Source organism: Sphaeramia orbicularis, chromosome 7 (genome assembly GCF_902148855.1).
Source record: "Sphaeramia orbicularis chromosome 7, fSphaOr1.1, whole genome shotgun sequence".
Lineage (NCBI taxonomy): Eukaryota > Metazoa > Chordata > Actinopteri > Kurtiformes > Apogonidae > Sphaeramia > Sphaeramia orbicularis.
Genome location: NC_043963.1, coordinates 15944802 through 15965437, shown reverse-complemented (window position 1 = coordinate 15965437; position 20636 = coordinate 15944802). Strand labels below are relative to the sequence as shown.

The 20636-nt window shown below is 34.8% G+C and overlaps 1 protein-coding gene across 1 annotated transcript; it reads left to right on the top strand.

Annotated features, from left to right (window-relative positions):
• Positions 1-3511: 3511 nt before the first annotated feature.
• slc2a5 (solute carrier family 2 member 5) lies at positions 3512-20037 on the top strand. The gene is made up of 12 exons (XM_030138180.1): positions 3512-3556; positions 6647-6766; positions 7433-7593; positions 7683-7807; positions 7891-8043; positions 10883-11008; positions 12816-13003; positions 15479-15589; positions 15702-15803; positions 17671-17746; positions 17963-18090; positions 19445-20037. The coding sequence occupies exons 1-12, from the start codon at positions 3512-3514 to the stop codon at positions 19667-19669; spliced, it is 1560 nt and encodes a 519-aa protein (XP_029994040.1). The 3' UTR covers positions 19670-20037.
• Positions 20038-20636: the final 599 nt, after the last annotated feature.

Sequence of the window (20636 nt, the reverse complement as noted above, 5' to 3'; positions counted from 1 at the left end):
CCATCATTTTCATAGACATTTGTGCACATTTTCCTGGTGTGCATACTTACACATGTTGATAATGAAACACACAGATGATGAGATATATGAGTATTTTTCAGGAGAATAATAAGAAAACCCAAAATCTTCAAGGAACTGAACGTGTTTTGCCAAGAATGGGCAGCTTTACCATCTGAGAAAATAAAGTGATTCATTCACAACTACCACAAAAGACTTCAAGCTGTCATTGATGTTAAAGGGGCCAATACTGACGATTAAGAACTAGAGTGTATAAACTTTAGATCAGGGTCATTCGGATAGTTTCTGTTATTAGTATGATTTCAAAAGCGTCATCTCCAAAACTTTGATTTACCAGTAAAACCCGTGGAGTTTGATCAATGACAGCAGATGGAGACACTGGGTTCATGTTCAGTTATTGATATCTTTGCTGAAAAAGTCACCTTTTCTTCAGTTTTCTCTGTTTTTGTTCTAATAACCCTCAACTTTACGCTGAGCTTTTATGAACATCTACGTGATCAGTGAATTAATTATAGAAAAATACTTGATTTACACTGAAAAAATGCAAAATAAGGAGAATAATATTACAACAAATGGTGATAAATCCCTTAAGAAAGGTCAAATATAGAGAAAAATGTATTTTCTCTATATTCACAAAAGTAGCCCTGGGTCTTTATGCATTAATATGGTTAGAGTCATGCACCAGTCAATCCGTTTTTCATATGTATTTATTTTAAGGCATCCAACAAAATGCACGCTGTGACAGAAAAACACATAAACACAACAACTCACTGACATTTACTCAAGTGGGAAAAACATAATGAACGAATGAGGATGAGGATTTACAATAGATATAAATAAACAGCAGGAACTGATCAGTAAATTAAATATAAGAAAATACCTGATTTTCACTGAAAAAGCATAAAATACAGAAGATAATATTACAATAAATGGTGATAAATTATTTAAGGAAGGTTAAATATAGAGAAAAATTCATATGGGAATGACCACAAAAGTAACACTGAGTCCTTATGGGTTAAATCCATGTAATTACACACTTAGAGCATGTACATTTTTTATCCACTTTGGTTTATTTTTGGTGTCTGTCTTCTTCATCTTCATCATTGTTTTGTTAAAAGTGACACCTACCTCATCTGTAGCAGAGGCAGTTTGCACATGGTTCTGTTTACTCTCGGACCAGACACATCAGGTTGTGTTTTTTCTCGTACAAGTTTGCTAACAGCACCATGTGCACCGACTAAATGGCCTGAACTGGATGCACTTCAGCTCCATGTGCAGGTGTCCCACATCACCAGCTGAGGCCTCACCCGGTCAGCTGAGAGTAACGCGATGGCAGACAGACAGAAAATCTGAGCCTGAGGGAAAACGCCTGCTCACATGGTTTCAATGTAGACTCAAAATATAAACTCAGACAGATTTAGCAGGTTGATCCACATGACCCCAAATTTGAGGTGAAAATGGTCAAATAAGACTTAAAGATCCATTAGGTATAAAGATAAATGGTAGAGATGCAAAAAAAAAAAAAATAGAATTTAGTGAAGTTTTGCTTCATTGTCTGATAAAATTACATATATTGGTAAAAAATACAACTGTCTTTATTATTTTTATCTTTAATTGTACATATTTTCTCAATTTCCTGATGGTTTCAGTGAGATTTTAAGATTTGAAATGCCAAAATACTTATGATAATCAATGAAACAAGTAATTAATTCATTATTCAAAAATTCTGAATGAAAAGGACACTGGGTTCAAATAAAAATGCTGTAAAATCTGACCCCAGTCCAACTTAAGTTAAGAGGACCAGATTGTCTGATGAATATGTAACTGTCAGGCAACAGTGCGACCTCTGGTGGTGAAAAGGTGATATTGTACATTTACTTGAATAAAAGTACTAATACTCCACCTCTAATAAGTTCTGTACTCAAAATCTTGTATGAATAACAGTTAGTAAGAAAATCATAAGTTTTTATCGTGCAGTAAAATGTTCCAGGTCAGTGTTTTACAATCAGACATGATGTTTTTAGATGAATTAATATCAGACTCAGAATAAGAATTGCCTTTATTCACCAAGTATCTTCAAAAGAATACAAGGAACTTTACTCCAGGTTTTTTTACGCTATGCTCTCTCTGTACAACATAGTAAACAAGCTCTGAAAAAAGTTTAAATAGAGTTAAAAATAAATAAATAACTTTTGTCAAGAAAAGCGTATAAACATTTAAGTAGTGCAATTAAAAGATGTGCAATGAGGAAAATGTGCAAGGAAAAAGAAGAGCAGTCAACAGGTTGAGGTTGCACATGAGGTATAGGAATTATTGTTATATTATGTTATATTGCAGGTTTAATTGTTCATTAGTGTGATGGCTTGGAGGAGGAAACTGTTCTTGTTCTAATATGCTATCAATGACTTTTTCCATGCTCAGAAAAACAGACCTGTCTCCAGCTTTGTGACGCATTATTTTTCAGTGAATCCAATGTTGGTGAAATAAATGAATAATAAATTAAAGCAGCATAAATGTATTAAAAGAAAATAAAAGTGAAATACACGTAAGTAAATAATTTAACAATTAAATCAACTTCAAAATGTAGAAATTGGTGAAGAAAAAACAATTATGTCAGACTGCTTGGCATTTTACTAAAAATATTACAGTGTTTAATTTTAGCTATTTTTAATTTGCACCTGAATTTGCACTTTTTGTGTAATATTTTCAGTATTCTACCCTGGACTGTCTGTAAATTAAATAGTTTTCTCTTATTTCTTTTTAATATCACTTCATTTCCACCTATTTCTAATTTGGCGTGACAGTCTTACCCAGTTCCATTTTAGTAATCAAGCTGTTTTTAATCGATAAACTTTCTTGTATGAAGTCAAAGTTTATGCTATAGAGTATCATGTGAAATAGTAGAAACAGATCATTTAAAAATTATGATTATTTAAAGTTTCCTGCCTGCACTTTCTATTCATAGATATATATTAGTCTGTGGACATTGAGATGTATAATTAAAAGTCCTCACCAAAAAAACCTTCATTTTCAGATCAGAGAAAAAACATCACATCTGAAGAAGATCACAAAACATGGATAAAATGTACTTTACAGCTGATGTTTGAGTAGATTTACAATGTGTAGGATTCATCCTGGTGTCACACTGGACCTGCTGTTTGGGATTATTGTGTTCTGTTGTCATTATGTAATCAAACCTTCTCTGTAATAAATAAGCAGTAAAAACTCTAACGTCTTAATCATGACATAACCCAAACCTTTAATAACAGCTGTAGATCCCATCAGCTGGATGCAATAAAGTGCACACGCCCACCTCGAGTGCATTACAAAGAAGTGTACCTGAACCCAAAAGTCAGCAACATGAAACTAAGTGAGCCATAAACCAGCGCAGCGCTCTCTGATCTCATGTCCAAAGGGCAGTGGGAGTCCAATGGCGCAGTAATAACATGTGCTGTTATTACTGCTGAACGTGACCCAACGTCTAAACACAACCATGGAGGAGAATGAGAAAAGAGGGAAACCTGAGGAGAGGAGAGGGGTGAGTGAGTCGACCCAGGCCACATTTCAGGACCTGTTTGGTGAATTCTACATCAGATCCGGAACTGATTGAATCTGAGTCACTTACTTTAGTTTATGTGTGTTTAGTGCAGCTTTATATCAACTCCACTGCACCTCAGAGCCAAACATTGCACTTCTAACTCTGACAGCTTTCATTTCCAGATTACAGCTGACTTTTTAGAGGAAAGTGATGCTACAAACGTGATCATCTTACTGTATTTACTGCATTACTGTGGATTACACACAACATAGTCTGGGGTGCAATACTCATAGCAAATTTGTGCTTTTAAAATTTAGTTTAGTTTTTTTGTTATTTGTTTCAGTTATTTTTATATAATCCTTTAAAGTTTTTTTTATGCACCTTAAGGATGAGGCACTGGCTGGATGGTATTTTAACCCTTTCATGCATACTGGTCACTCCAGTGGACAGTTCTTCTCCAGCTGTTCTCTTGTATATTCCTGGATTTTGTTGTTTTAGTTCCATATCAGTCAACATAGTGGACTCTTATGCAACATCCCAAACACTGTAATTCATACAATCACTGTAACTTTGCTGTTCCTCATAAACCTGACCTGCAGTAACATGTTTCGTGTAAATAATTGCTAATTGTTATTAGACTGTAATTAACAGTTTTCTGGATTTTTTTTTTATTTTTTTTATTTTTTATTTTTTGCATATCCTCCTGAGACCTAGCAATGCATTTTGTCCTCCGTAGGGGACAAAAGTTTGACAGTTTAACTTTAAAAAATACTTTTCATTGCAAAGGACATTCCATTAAAAAATCAATCAATAAATAAAAATGATTTAAAAATGTATCTGAAAAACTGTTGCATTATGCAGTTTCCAATCAAGACAATTTTTTAATGTAAAAAAGCTAAAGTTGTCAATTTCCTGGGTCTCAGGAGGATATTATGTCCATGAAATGAGTAATAACTAGTATTGGAGTATGAGAAAATGTGAGAAAACATCAGATTAGCTGCATTAAAAATGTTTTTGTTTAATAGTTTTCACACAATATATCACTTTCTGATTATGGGTTTTCAATGCATGTGTCTTTGCTTCAAAAATTTAACACATGGTGTCCAGTTGAGTGGACATTTTTTGTAACTCCATGAAAAATAGGTTCATTAAAAAAAAAAACTAGAAGCACTCGGAGAGCGCAGACCTCCGCCAAGGCTGATCAGTGGCCCCCCCCGTGGGCCCCCCCACCCCCGATCACCACCAAAATTTAACCATTTCTTCCTTATCCCATTTCCAACAAACCCTGAAAATTTCATCCAAATCTGTCCATAACTTTTTGAGTTATGTTGCACACTAACGGACAGACAAACAAACAAACAAACAAACCCTGGCAAAAACATAATCTCCTTGGCGGAGGTAAAAATCAATTGCATTGCTTTTTTCATGCCTAAAGAGGAATAAAAACACTCAAGAAAAAAATATTGACTAAGGTTCTCATAATTCGTGCATGAAAGGGTTAATTTGTTGTACATGTTACAATGAAAAATAAAGACACTAATCCATAAAGACCCAGTGCTACTTTGGTGGCAGTTCCCAAAAGATTTTTTCTCTTTATTTAACCTTTCTTAAATGATTTAGTACCATTTATTACAATATTTTCCACTGCATTTTGCATTTTTTAGTGGAAATCAGGTATTTTCCTGTATTTAATTTACTGATCATTTACTGATCCTGTTTACAAAAGCTCAGATTAAACTTGAGGGTTATTATATCAGAAACAGAGAAAACTGAAGAAAAAGTGACTTTTTCAGTCAAAATGGGTCAATTCTGATGACCATGAAAAGGTGAATAACTGTATTTTACACCAATTATTGACATAGATTGATAGGATTAATGGTTGAGAAGTTCTTAAACATTTTAGATTAGTAGATGATTTAGATTGGTGGTGGATGTTTGGGTCTTTAAGGGTTAAATTCAACAGTTTATTTTTAATGTATTTCAAATGAGCTCACCCTTAAACATCAGCAATGAAATGCAACACGTACATTAACACAGTGGTAAAATTAAACCAAACACATTATATACACTGTTGCCCATAAATTTGGAATTATTTTGTTTTCAGACACATTTTTCTCTTCATTGCATTTGTCCTTTTGTAATGAGTCTCTTTGGGTTTTTTATTAACTGAAACATACAAAATTAATGTAATATAAATGCACTTTTCTGCTCAGTGTCACAGGATGAAATATCACCTACACTTTAAAATGCAGGATTTTCCAGTTATGTAATTGCACAGAATGGCATTGCAATTGTGATTCAGTTAACTATGCAGCTGTAATCAGAAAAATATACTTGAAAAATAAAACTCACTGTGTGGTAAAATGGTCCCTGTTAGTGTTTAACTATTATACACTGCTGCCCATAAAGTTATAATAAAACCGTTTTACATCTTCTCATGAAATGATTGCAAAAATATAATTTATTCTTGATAGATAAAGTGTAACTGGGACTCAGTATATAATCATTGTATCTCTATGATGTGTATAAATATAGGAATGTGCCTGAAAACAGAATTATTACTTTATGTGTAACACTGTACACATACACTGTATTCTTAAATTTCTTGTTCATTTTAATGCCTGGTACAACTAAAGGTACATTTGTTTGGACAAATATAATGATAACAACAAAAATAGCCCATAACAGTTTAATTTCAGAGTTGATATCTATCCATTTTCCATGGTTTTCTTGATAATAACCAAAATTACTTCAGTTCTTACATCAATATCTATGGCACTGTACTGACAAAAACAGTGCTTTTAGGCATTCCATGTTATCTTTTCTGTCTGTTTTAATCACATGATACACACAGGAGTTAGTACTTGATTGCATAACCATTGTTTTTGATGATTTTTGATGGTCTAAAAAATTTTTTTCCTTGACTGTATATTAATACTAGCATACATCTACTTAGATTATAAATGCAGGACTTTTATTTGTAGTGGAGTGTTTTCCCATTGTGACAGTACTCCACTAACACCTATTCCACTCATATTATGTGTTTTTATGATGGATGGATGGATGGATGGATGGATGGTGGTTTCTTAAGTCTTCCGCTCTCCTTGGCAGAGATTAACTGCAGTGCTGGCATTGGCGACGCTCATATCTGCATTCGGTTCATCCTTTCAGTATGGATATAATGTGGCAGTCATCAACTCTCCCGCACCGGTAACAAAGAAAAAAATCCTTCCCATGAGCACATACAGGGTGGGGAAGCAAAATTTACAATGAACATTTAGTTGTTTTTTCTCAGCAGGCACTACGTCAATTGTTTTGAAACCAAACATATATTGATGTCATAATCATACCTAACACTATTATCCATACCTTTTCAGAAACTTTTGCCCATATGAGTAATCAGGAAAGCAAACGTCAAAGAGTGTGTGATTTGCTGAATGCACTCGTCACACCAAAGGAGATTTCAAAAATAGTTGGAGTGTCCATAAAGACTGTTTATAATGTAAAGAAGAGAATGACAATGAGCAAAACTATTATGAGAAAGTCTGGAAGATACTATTAAAGAAGAATGGGAGAAGTTGTCACCCAAATATTTGAGGAACACTTGCGCAAGTTTCAGGAAGCGTGTGAAGGCAGTTATTGAGAAAGAAGGAGGACACATAGAATAAAAACATTTTCTATTATGTCAATTTTCTTGTGGCAAATAAATTCTCATGACTTTCAATAAACTAATTGGTCATACACTGTCTTTCAATCCCTGCCTCAAAATATTGTAAATTTTGCTTCCCCACCCTGTACAGTGACAAAAGGAGCTGCTGTAGTTCACAGAATATGAAGATGTGTCTGTACAGTACTGTTTTTGTGCTGCTGTTTCAGTTCATGCAGCAGTTCTATAATGAAACCTACCTAGAGCGTTACAAACGGCCGATGGAGGACAGCGTCCTCACTCTGCTCTGGTCTCTCTCTGTGTCCATGTATCCTCTCGGAGGTTTCTTTGGCTCCTTAATGGTGGCCCCACTGGTCAACAAACTAGGGAGGTAAAAGGACATGGACACATAATTCATATTAACTGTATGTTCAATAGAATGTGTTTGCTCTGACCTGCTGTGCGTCCCTTTTGCATCAGAAAGGGCACCCTCCTCTTCAACAACATTTTCTCCATCGTCCCTGCTGTGATGATGGGAGTCAGTGAGATTGCAAAGTCCTATGAGATCATTATTGTAGCGAGATTTATTGTGGGCATCTGTGCAGGTCAGATCTAGAGGAAGCATTTACAACAATATGAGAAAGGTGAAGAAAGGTCATTTTCCTCATCCATCTGTTAACTCCTACAGGTCTTTCATCCAACGTGGTGCCCATGTATCTGGGTGAACTGTCTCCTAAGAATCTGAGAGGTGCCATCGGTATCGTACCACAGCTCTTCATCACCATCGGCATCCTCAGTGCACAAGTTTTGGGTGTCAGAAACATCCTTGGAAACACCACAGGTAATGCAACACACATTTCACTCAATGCAACTTTAGAGGCATCAGATCAGACTACACCAACCAAAAGTAACAAAAATGCTCCTGCATACAAAAAAAAACCTGTTCCTACGTGATTTTACCTGCATGTACAGTCGTGGAAATTTTTTTTAGACCATCAAAAGTCATCAAAAACAATGGTTTTGGAATCAAGTTCTAACTCCTGTGTGTATGATGTGAGTAAAACAGACAGAAAAGAAAACATGGAATGCCTAAAAGCACTGTTTTTGTCAGTACAATGCCATAGATGTTGATGTAAGAACTGAAGTGATTTTGATTATTATCAAGAAAACCATGGAAAATGGATAGATATCAGCTCTGAAATTAAACTCTTATGAGCTATTTTTGTTGTTATCATTATATTTGTCCAAACAAATGTACCTTTACTTGTACCAGGCATTAAAATGTATATAATATTTGTGCTTTGACACAACCAGGGTCAGTAAATGACTATACATAATGCATATAACATATAATGCTGCTATTCATGTCATTTTGTTTTGTTTTGGCTCATCTTCTGTAGTGAAGAATTCCTAGTCATTCACCTCCTAAATGGTAAAATTATTTTCCCATCTAACTGTAACATATATATATATTTGTTTGTACTTTGCAGGGTTTTTTTTACTGACAGTAATAAAACAATAATCATGAAATAACTGACAATGATCATAAATAACCTTTAAACGTTAAGGCAATTGAGCAATAATTTTAATTTTACCATCATAATTTTTAATATTGACTGTTTTTTTTTGCCTCCATATGGCATCAGAAAGGACATATGAGCATAAACATCACCTGAGTACAGCTACAGGAGAGGCTTTGTTGCTTTTGACTGAAGCTGAAATGATCAAAATACTGCTGAGGGTGGAATGCAACGACCCAAAACTCACAGTTTCCTCACATCTTTTTTGATCCTTTTGGGTACTGACAATGATGTCTGAGTCTGGAGGCTCTGTCTTATTTACAGAGGAGAAATCTGACTTCCATCCTGGTTCAGTGTGTGACATTTTATTGAGCTGAATGGAGCTGAAGCGTATCCTGGGTTAATTTAAGGGACAATAAACGAGGATAAGGCAAGATAACACTTTATTGATCACCAGTGGAAATGTTTTACAGCATCAAACACAATCATGAACAATAAATTTAAAGAGATTTTTTTCCTCCTCTTCATTTCTTTTTTTTTTTTTTTTTTTTTTTTACATATAGATTTACAAAATGCATTAAATGTGGAAAAAATGCCAATAATGTCACATTGCAACAGTACAAGAATCTCAAATATTAAAAAATCCATATATTAATACCTATGTTGCAGGGATAGAACCACTTTTTCTTTTTGTTTTCAGTGCGCCTGCCCAGGGGCAACTGTAGAAAATGAGAGAAAATGCTAAAAAAAAAATAAATAAATAAAAATGCAATAGTGGCTATTTCTGTCCCTGTTTGTATGGTAGGACAAACAAGGACCCAACTGCAGAATTAACCCATAAAGACCCAGTGCTACTTGTATGTCAGTTCCCAAATGATTTTTTTTCTCTCTATATGATTTTATAATATCATTCTCTGTATTTGGCATTTTTCACTGAAAATCATGTATTTTTCTTTTTTTAAATTTCCTTTATTTTATTCAGATATTCATGAAAACTCAGAGTAAATTTAATGTTATTATATCAAAACAGAAGAAAAAGTAACTTATTCATCAAATATATCAGTAACTGAATGCAAAATCAAGTGGCTCCATCCACTGTCTTTGATCCAACTCCATTGGTTTTACTGGTGAATCAATGTTGTAGGAGATGACAGTGTTTCCACGGTAACTACGGAGCCTCTGAATGTCCAAATGGGTCATATCTGATGACCACGAAAAGACGACAAACTGTATTGTACACCAATTATTTTCATGTATTGATAGGATTAATAGATCAACAGGTATTCAATATCTTATATTAGTAGATGCTATTGGTCGCCAGTGGTTGTTTGGGTGTTTATGGGTTAAACTACTAAGGCATTTATTAATTTAAAAAAAAAAAAAGACAACAGAACCACATAATCAAGAAACTCAAATATTAAAAAATCCATATATTCATACCCATGTTGCAGAGACAGAATCACTTTTTTTTTGGTTTTCAGAACGCCTGCCCAGGGGCAACTGTAGAAAATGAGAGAATAAGCTAGAACAAAAAACAAACAAACAAACAAACAAACAAACAAACAGTGCAATAGTGCATATTTCTGTCCCTGTTTGTGCGGTAGGAGAAACAAAGACCCAACTGCTGAATTAACCCATAAAGGCCCAGCACTACTTTTATGTCAGTTCCTAAATAATTTTTTCTCTCCATGTGATTTATCACCATTTATTATATTATTCTCTGTGTTTGGCATTTTTCACCATAAATCATGTATTTTTTTTTTTATATTTAATTTCCTTTATTTATTTACATATTCATGAAAAATTCAGGATTAATGGATCAACAGGTATTAAATGTTTTAATATTAGTAGATGTTTTTGGTCAAGGGTGGTTGTTTGGATCTTTATGGGTTAAACTACAAGAAGGTATTAACAAAAAAAATTAGAACAAAACCACAGAATTAAAAAGAAACATTGAAGACACATGCAGGGTAAAAGGCAGGAACATAAATGGAAGGTGAGTGTTGATTATTGAATGGGAAACAGGTGAGTGTGGGGTGGAGCTAAAGACTGGAGGGAAATATGCAGGTCCAGATGAGTGGGTCTTATGTGATAGAATAAAGCAGGATATAACAGGATGTCTGCTCCTGGGACCTCCTCATTGTTTCTCCTGTTTATTAGGCTGGACCCTTATGCTGGGTTTAACTGGAATTCCGGCCCTGATCGAGCTCCTGCTGCTGCCTTTTTTCCCGGAGAGCCCCAGGTACATGCTGATCCAGAAGGGCGATGAGAAGAGAGCGAGGGAAGGTGAGAAAACGGTAAAGCAGGGGTGTCAAACATGTGGCCCGGGGGCCAAATCCGGCCCGCCAAAGGGTTCAATCCGGCCCCTGGCATGAATTTGTGAAATACAAAAATTACACTGAAAATATTAACAATCAAGGATGTTAAAATAATTTTAGGTCAATGAATTCTAAAGTGGATCAGAACAGTAAAATACTATCATAATAAGCAATAAATAATGAAAAGTGCAAATTTGTCTCTTTGTTTTAGTGTAAAAAATGTAAAACTACTCAAAAATGTTTACATTTACAGACTAGTCTTTTACAAAAAAAATGTGAATATTTGAAATGTTTTAAGAGAAGTATGTGGAATTTTAATAATATTCTGCCTGTTATTTAATATTTTGTGTATTTGTAGATCCACTGTGATCTCTAAGTTGTGATTGTGTGTAAATGATAAACTAAGGCCTAATATTGTTAACATTGCACTTATTTTACTAAAGAATTTTCAGGTTGTTCATGTTATGTTCAAGTACAATTCGTAGATGTAAACATTTTAGTTATGGAATTTTAAGTGTATTTTTCTGTGTATTGTAGGATATTTAAGCATATTTAGGTGTATTTTTGCATGTATTGTAGGATTTTTGAGAATAATTGTGTATTTTTGCGTGTATTGTAGGATATTTAAGCATGTTTAGGTGTATTTTTGCATGTATTGTAGAATTTTTGAGCATAATTAAGTGTATTTTTGCGTGTATTGTCAGATATTCAAGCATATTTAAGTGTATTTTTGCGTGTATTGGAGGATTTTTGAACATAATTAAATGTATTTTTGCATCTATTGTAGGATATTTAAGCATATTTAAGTGTAGTTTTGCATGTATTGGAGGATTTTTTAGCATAATTAAGTGTATTTTTGCATGTATTGTAGGATTTTTGAGCATAATTAAGTGTATTTTTGCATGTATTGTAGGATTTTTGATCATAATTAAATGTATTTTTGCATGTATTGTAGGATTTTTTTAGCATAATTAAGTGTATTTTTGCGTGTATTGTCGGATATTTAAGCATATTTAAGTGTATTTTTGCATGTATTGTAGGATTTTTGAGCATAATTAAGTGTATTTTTGCATGTATTGTAGGATTTTTGAGCATAATTAAGTGTATTTTTGCATGTATTGTAGGATATATAAGCATATTTAGGTGTATTGTTGCATGTATTGTAGATTTTTTGATCATAATCAAGTGTATTTTTGCATGTATTGTCGGATATTTAAGCATATTTAAGTGTATTTTTGCGTGTATTGTAGGATTTTTTAGCATAATTAAGTGTATTTTTGCATGTATTGTAGAATTTTTGAGCATAGTTAAGTGTATTTTTGCATGTATTGTAGGATTTTTGAGCATAATTAAGTGTATTTTTGCATGTATTGTAGGATTTTTGAGCATAATTAAGTGTATTTTTGCGTATATTGTAGTATTCTTGAGCATAATTAAATGTATTTTTGCATGTATTGTCAGATATTTAAGCATATTTAAGTGTATTTTTTGCATGTATTGTAGGATATTTAAGCTTATTTAAGTGTATTTTTGTGTGTATTGTCAGATATTTAAGCATATTTAAGTGTATTTTTTTTATTTTACGGAATTTACTTTTTTCACTCCAAAGTTCTTATCCTATTGTTTATATAATTTGGCTGATCCGTCCCACTTTAGATCATATTAGGCTGGATGTGGCCTCTGAACTAAAATGAGTTTGACACCCCTGCAGTAAAGGATGGTGAGCTAAAGGCCAACAGATGCACGCTCTGGTTGTGTGTGTCCTGTCACTTCAGGGCTTCGGCGTTTGAGAGGCTGGGATGATGTGGACGCAGAGCTGTCAGAGATGCACCTGGAGAACCAGTCGGAGCGAGCCGAGGGCCGCCTGTCGGTGCTCAGCCTGCTCTCCCAGCGCTCCCTTCGATGGCAGCTGGTCTCCATCGTCGTCATGAACATGGGGCAGCAGCTGTCCGGGGTCAATGCGGTGAGATAGTCCCATCCTGTCTCAGACCCTCTGATGCATATGCTGTCAAAACATCATGGCCACTGAGAGGTGAAGTGGTCAAAATGTTGATTATTTTCTACCTTTCAGTGTGCAATAAGTGTGTCTTAAGTCCTCAGAGCTGATGTTTTGGAAGCAGCAATAAGGACAAGTGTAAGGACTGGGGTGACTTTGACTAGAGCCAAATACAACAGTTCCTCACTTTGGCACATTTTGGATTTGGGTCAGTTTTGGGAACTTTTTGGCTGGATTGTGGAACTCTTCTGGGGCAATTATGGAAGTCCAGAATAAGTTTTGGGTGAATTTTGGCCTCCTTTTGGCCTCTCTTTGGGTCAGTTTTGGCTACTTTTTGGCTGGATTGTGGGGATTTGGGGCTTTTCTGAGACAATTATGGCTATATATTGGAAGTCCACAATTAGTTTTGAGTGAATTTTGGCTTCCTTCTGGTTTGATTTTGGCTTGCCTACTCTGGGCCATTAAGGGCCCATACATCCACTCAGAATTTTGCCAAAATGGCGTGCCAGTTTTGGGCCAGATTTAAGCCATAATGATTTTGCGATCTGGGATGGTGGTACATGGGTCAGAACCAAGGTTATTACCGTTAATGAAAACTAATGAAATGACAAAAACTAGAATTGAAAAAATATTTTCGTTAGCTGAAAAAAATAAGAACTATAATTAAAAGAAAAAGTGATAACTAACTGAAACTGTATTGTGTGCTTACAAAATTAACGAAAAATTATGGATAAAATTCCCTTTGTTTTTCTTTGTCAATGTTGGGTTGATATGAAATTGATTTATTTCGATCGAACAGTTTTTTTTGTTGTTGTTTTTTTAAGAAAATATTTATTCAATTTTCATTTTTTCAAAACAACACAAAACAAAACAGGTCAGCACCACAGTCAAAACTGAAACAGAGATTCACAGTCAGCATGGAGACAGATACTCATCACATTCATATCTATACAATACAACAAAAAGTTCATTCAAGAGCAGATGAAAGCTCGAGACAGAATTGAGGACACATTCCCCTCAGTGGAAGGGTTTCCAAATGTGATTGAGTATGTCGATCCTAGAGTGTGTCAGACGTGTCAAAAAGTCAAGCGGAATGTGCTCCAGTATCAGCTTCCTCCATCCAGAAAGAGAAGGGGGTTTATCAGAAGTCCAGTGTAGTAGTACATTCTTTCGGGCACAAAAAGTTAAAATAAAATTCCCTTGTTTTTTCTTTGTCAAAGTTGGGTTGATATGAAATTGATTTATTTCAATTGAACAGTTTTAGCTGGTGACACCATACGGCCCTTCATGGTCCATCACTTCTAGTCACTTGTGGTTTAGAGTAGGGGTGTGAGAAAATATCGGTTCTGGAATATATCGCAATATTTCATTTCACAATACTGTATCGATATTAAAAAGTACTGTATCAATATTTTTAGGCATTTATTCAAATGCAGATATTGTGGAGGTTCCTTTTTGGTTTTTTGGTTTTCCTTTTTGTTCATATTTTATTTATTATTTAAGACACTTTTATTAAATAATGTTAGCTCCTTTGTTGGGATTGGACAAAAATAATGTTATGATGTTAGTTATGAACTAATAGAATATAACCATTTGAACAGGATCTTAAACTGTAATGTCTGTAAAACATACCTGAACTTTTAACACGGGAATGTTTTAGGATAAAGAATTAGATCCTGTTCTGATCAAATAAAAATGTGTTTAGCATTTGTGCAGATTTCTGGTGTAATTCAATTCTTCAAGGAAATAATCATTAAAAAAAAAAAATTGCCTTTTTAACAGTATCATGATATATTGTGATACAAATCGAATCGTGACCCTACTATTGTGATTTGTATCGTATCGCCAGATTCTTGCCAATACACACCCCTAGTTTAGAGTAGTCTTCTCGTCCCCACTCTATCTGGAAACATAGAGACAAAAGTTGAGAGAAAGCAGCAGAGTCCTGTATGGGATTTATCTGAATACAACAGCGAGGAAGATAAGATATAAAAAAAACTAAAACTAATACCAAAACTAAGCATTTAGAAAAAAATGAAAACTAATAAAAACTAACAAACCTGCTCTAAAAGTGAATTAAAACTAACTGAATTAGAGAAAAAAAAAAAATTAAAATTACCACTTCTCCTGTAAAATGGTCATTATGTTGCAGCTCATCAGTGTGTACACCACATTACAGAAAGCTAAAGTTTTTAGATTATTATTTTAGTCATTTCATTCAAGGTTCCTTATTGCATGAAGCCATTTTTTTTAACAATGACGGGAAATCCAGACTGAACTTGAGTTTACATTTGTTTTAGTATGTGTTTCAGTTTTCACTGTAGTTTTTAACTTAAAGAGGTTTCAAACCTCTTGCTGAGTAGAGCAGAAAACAGGATGTACATTAGTGCCTAATTTTGCTCTGTTAATTCATTAGCAATACATTTGTGTCTTTCTCCTCAGATTTACTACTATGCAGACAGTATTTATGCCACTGCAGGAGTCAAACCCAATGACATCCAGTATGTAACCGTGGGAACAGGAGCAGTGAACGTCTTCATGACTATAGCAGCTGTAGGTATTTCTTTATTATAGGTTTATTAAGTTATTACAATGCAGATAGAAAAATAAACTTTCACATCAGCGGTTAAAGGTAACATTAATTAAAGTGCTCTTTGTCGTTCAGGTCTTCATCGTGGAGGCCTCAGGACGCCGGCTGCTCCTCCTCTGTGGATTTGGGATCTGCTGTGTCGCTTGTGTGGTGTTGACTGTGGCTCTCAACTTCCAGGTATCACATGAGGAAATCCACTCACTCAACATGTGGTTTTACTGCCCTCTAGTGTCTAATGCTAAAAAATGATTTGGTTAATGATCATGCGTTTTTTTAGTGAATCATGAAAAAAACAGAACAGTAGGGCTGAGCTATAAAAGGATTATTAGTGTTAATGTGATACATTTTTGTATTGTGATAATTATACATTTTTCTGTTGTCTTTAAAGTTTATTTTGTTTACATCAGGGTTGTCAAACATGTGGCCCACAGACCAAAACTGGCCTGTAGGATGAATTTGTGAAATGGGTGCTTCTATGATACTTGCACCTAAAAACAGGACAGAGGGGCTAAAAATTCAAACCAGATGTAGACTAATGTTATGAAGCAAATTTGGAAGCACTTTGGGTCTATTTTAAAAATAAATATTTACTGAGATAAAAGAGAAACTATTTTTCACACATATCATTTTTATACAAAAATCTGCATGTAACATGGTAAAAAGGACACGAAAATGACACACTACTATTTTTTTAATATCTCTTTATTCTCTCCCAGGTACATTTTGGGAATTTAACTAATTATGCAAAGCAGAGTGTTTCACAAAAATGACCACTGTTGCAAAATCACTCGCGATTTATATGTGTTTAAATGGACAGGTTCTGCATGTAACACAAGTGGACACAATGGGTTACACACGAAACCTGGAATGAGAGTGAGATTCATGAAAAACCTGCATATCTGGATTAGAAAAACCACTAGGATCATCAAATTTAACACAATGTCTTTATTTATAGCGGTATATAAGACCATTTCCGGCAATGTTTTCCAGATCAATTGCACTGACACCTGGGTAGCTTTTCCATGTCCCAATTTTTGTCCTATTTTTAGCCTCAGTATTTTATTAAAAATCCATTAGTTTTGGGATGGCTCAAAGCAAGAGAATAATTTTTGTTGTATTTATCTGAGGTCATCATTATGTACATCCTGGGGGAAAACATGTCTAAATTTCTCTGTTATTATTGGGTCTAAAAAAGCTGGTAAAGTGCCAGATACCAAAATGAACCCAGTTTCATGGAAGCACCCAAACGCAAAACTTACACTAAAAATATTAACAATTAAGGATGTCAAACTCATTTTAGTTCAGGGTCTACATACAGCCTGTGATAAACACACAGTATTAGGCACTAAACACCTAAATCTGAGACAATGTGAGGTTTTTTTCCTGTCTTGTTTGGCTACCATTTTTGTTTTTATGCTATTTTTGTCCACTTTAATGAATGAACCACAAATAATAATGTGTTTCTACAGATTTCACTCTGGACCAAACATAGGCCTTTAAAGTGGAATTACATAATGACGTTTGCGATATTATTTATCATGATGACGTTTTTGGCCTAATATTGCACAGTAGCTCTACAGTAGGTCAGAATGCACCTCTCCTTTATCTGTTTCATGGCAGGAAACATCCGGACACAACTGTGTTTTCTCAGCTTTCTTTAGCTGAGCGTTTTACAGCCCTGTTAGCATTTAGCCGATGCCAAAACACAGCCCACAGTCTGACAAATGTAAATGATGACTTGACATCTGTGTTTGTTGGGGTCATGAGAACCTTGAGACATAAAAACAGTCACCCATTGCTGAAGTATGAGAAACACCGGCCACACACAGACCCACAAAACCAGTGCTGGCCTATGTTACCCTGTAATCTTACCTGCATCCAACAACTTTACACAACATAAAGGGGATAAATAAAGAATGAGCTCATTTATTTATCCAGTAAATGTGCACTTTAACGTGGATTCCCACATCTTTCAGTCACTTTTGGGTATGACGTTGATTTCTTTGAGCTACCGGTAACGACAGCTGCTATTTTGTGTTGAAAGGAAAGTGTGACGTGGATGCCCTACATCAGCATCGCCTGTGTCATCATCTACGTCATAGGACACGCCATAGGACCCAGTGAGTCTGACTGCAGTGGTGGTTATTTACACGCACTGATTACAACAGGGAGCTCCATTAGTTGAAGTGTTGTTTAGATGTGGCCAGACATGTAATGATATATGTTGTAAATTTGCACTGAGCTGTTTGAGACATGAGCATCCTCACCGTGACCCTGAAGAGTGATGATGTGTCTGGAGTGTTTTGGTTGAGGTTAACCACATCTGTGCTGTCCAGGTCCCATTCCTTATGTGGTGACCACGGAGATGTTCAGGCAGTCGGCCAGACCCGCTGCCTTCATGGTCGCAGGATCCGTCCACTGGCTCTCAAATTTCACCGTTGGCCTGGTCTTCCCTTTCCTAGAGGTCAGTTGCACAATTTCTAAGAACTCTAACTCTTTAGAGGAAGAGGAAGTTTATTATTCTAAAATTTTTAACTGGTTGCAGATGTTTTTTAAAGTGTAAACTACAGGCACTTAGCTGAATAACTGGAGCATTCATGCAAAGATGACATGAATAATAATAATAGTTCAACTTTATTATCATTAATCAAGTATAGGTAAGTAGAGGACAAAATGAAGTTTGACTGTCAATCTGTAACTGCAGTTAACAAAAAGTACCACAGGGTAAAATTTAAATAGTACATGGACATAAATATATATATAAACCAAGCTTAAAACCAACCGGTTTTACTGTTGAATCAATTTTGCAAAAGATGAGTGTTTCCATGGTAACTACAGAGCCTCTGAACGTCCAAATGGGTCATATCTGATGACCACGAAAAGATGACAAACTGTATTTTACACCAATTATTTACATGGATTGATGGGATTATTGGATCAACTGGTATTAAACATTTTAAATCAGTAGATGGTGTTGGTTGGTGGTGAATGTTTGGGTCTTTATGGGTTAAATATCATATTTCACTTTTTATATTAAACATAAAACTACAAAAACAAATGCTGTTCATCAATGCTTCCTAAGTTAATGACATCACATGAAAACATTTGGATTAAACTACTTTAACGACTTGTTTTAATTAATTAACTTTTCTCATTAAATACATTCAGACTGGATCATATCTCCTCTCATTCACGTCTGCAGCTCGTCTGAGGCTTATTTTGAAATGGAAAACCACACTATCTGAAGATATAGCAGACGAAATGAAAAAAACATGATGGGCTCAGAAAAATATATTTTATTTTAAATGAATTAAATGAATTTGAGTGGAGGAGGAGTTCAAGTCATGTTCAGGCTGTAAATTATGTTGACACCCTTTAAAAAAAGCAAATCACAGCCCTGCTTGTAGCACTTTATATGACTATACCCAACAGGCAATAACAAATTAAAAACTTCCATTTCTGTTTCACAAACTTTATAATTACATGAAAAACATTCTGATATAATTTTCCAATTTCCTTATTTGAATCTTTCTTTGTTAAGAGCTGAAGTTTGTGTTTTTCGGGAACAGCTCTGTCATTGTGTCTCTTTTTGGATACGATCGTAAACATAAACTTTATTTTCCCACTCGTGTTTACTTCCTGGCGCGATTCATTTTCAAACCATGAACCAAACAAGAGGGGGATGTGTTAGAGGGGAATGTCAATGTTTAAGAAACAGAACCCCCCAAAAAATTCCACTTAAAGTAGCGTGTAAATCATCTTTTTATCTTACCTTGGCTGCTGTTTATCTGAGGACACGCTGTGATGTTTCCCTCCAGAGAGGCCTGGGCTCCTTCAGCTTCATCATTTTTTCCTTCATCTGTCTGGCCACGCTGGTCTACATCTGGCTCGTGGTCCCAGAGACCAAGAACAAGACCTTCCTGGAGATCTGCCAGATGTTCGCCAAGAGGAACAAAGTGGAGATCAAACTGGGTGACGGGGGTTTAGCACTAAAAGAGAGCAAAGAGAGTCTGGAGGATGCAGTCAAGGTCACGGCCTTCTGAAGAAAAATGGGAGCATTCAGAACCGAGAGGAAGTCCTCGCTCCGGGAGGGGGGTTTGTAATAAACTAGGCCTGTTTTAATACAGCTCTATTTTTATTTTACAAAGAATCTCTACAAAGTCTCTTTGTTATAGTTGGCTGTGCCTGTTTCAGTGCGGTCTAAACATCTTAAATTATTGTGTGGAGCAGAAAACAGCTTTATTGTACAGAGGTATTGTACTCGTTAATAGTGCTGCAGATCATATTTCATCAGTTCTGTACATAAAACACATTATTTAATCTCTAAGTATGTTGAATAAATGGAATATGTAATATCAGTTTTCAGGCTTTGGAGTCCTTTAACCTTTATATGCTGTTTAGGTCAAATTTGATTCAGAATTGAAAAAAAAAAACACACCAAAAACAACCAAAACACATGTATGAAATTTTTATTTTTTGTTTGTTGGAATGAAATTAATACTGAAGAACAAAACATGTTCTGAAAACTAAAAATATTTCATTCTGGTTATTGATTGGTAATATTGCTAGATGGTTTTGGATATTTTAACAAACACTGCAATTCTCAGTTTCAATAAATCATATCTCCGTAAATCCTGCCTTTTTTATTTAAATTATGACACAATGTTGTGTGATAATAGATGTTTATTTTCCATAAATGAGTGTAGTAAAACCTATAAACTACCTCCAACTGTTTACTGAAATATTAAAGTTTAATCATCAATTATAGATGCCAGAATTGACAATATTTAAGGTATTATAATATTAGGCATGGAAGATCTTAAAAAAAAAATAAAAAATATGTAAATATAAATAAATACCAGAGGGAAGTAAATCAGCTATCCCAAACTTGTGCTGTGGTACCATCTCTGTTGTTTAACTTATAAAGCATACATTCATGTGAAGCAGTCTTTATCATCATCTTTACCCATTCTTTAAACTGTGGGGCTTTAGGAGCTTTCCGGTGTTTGA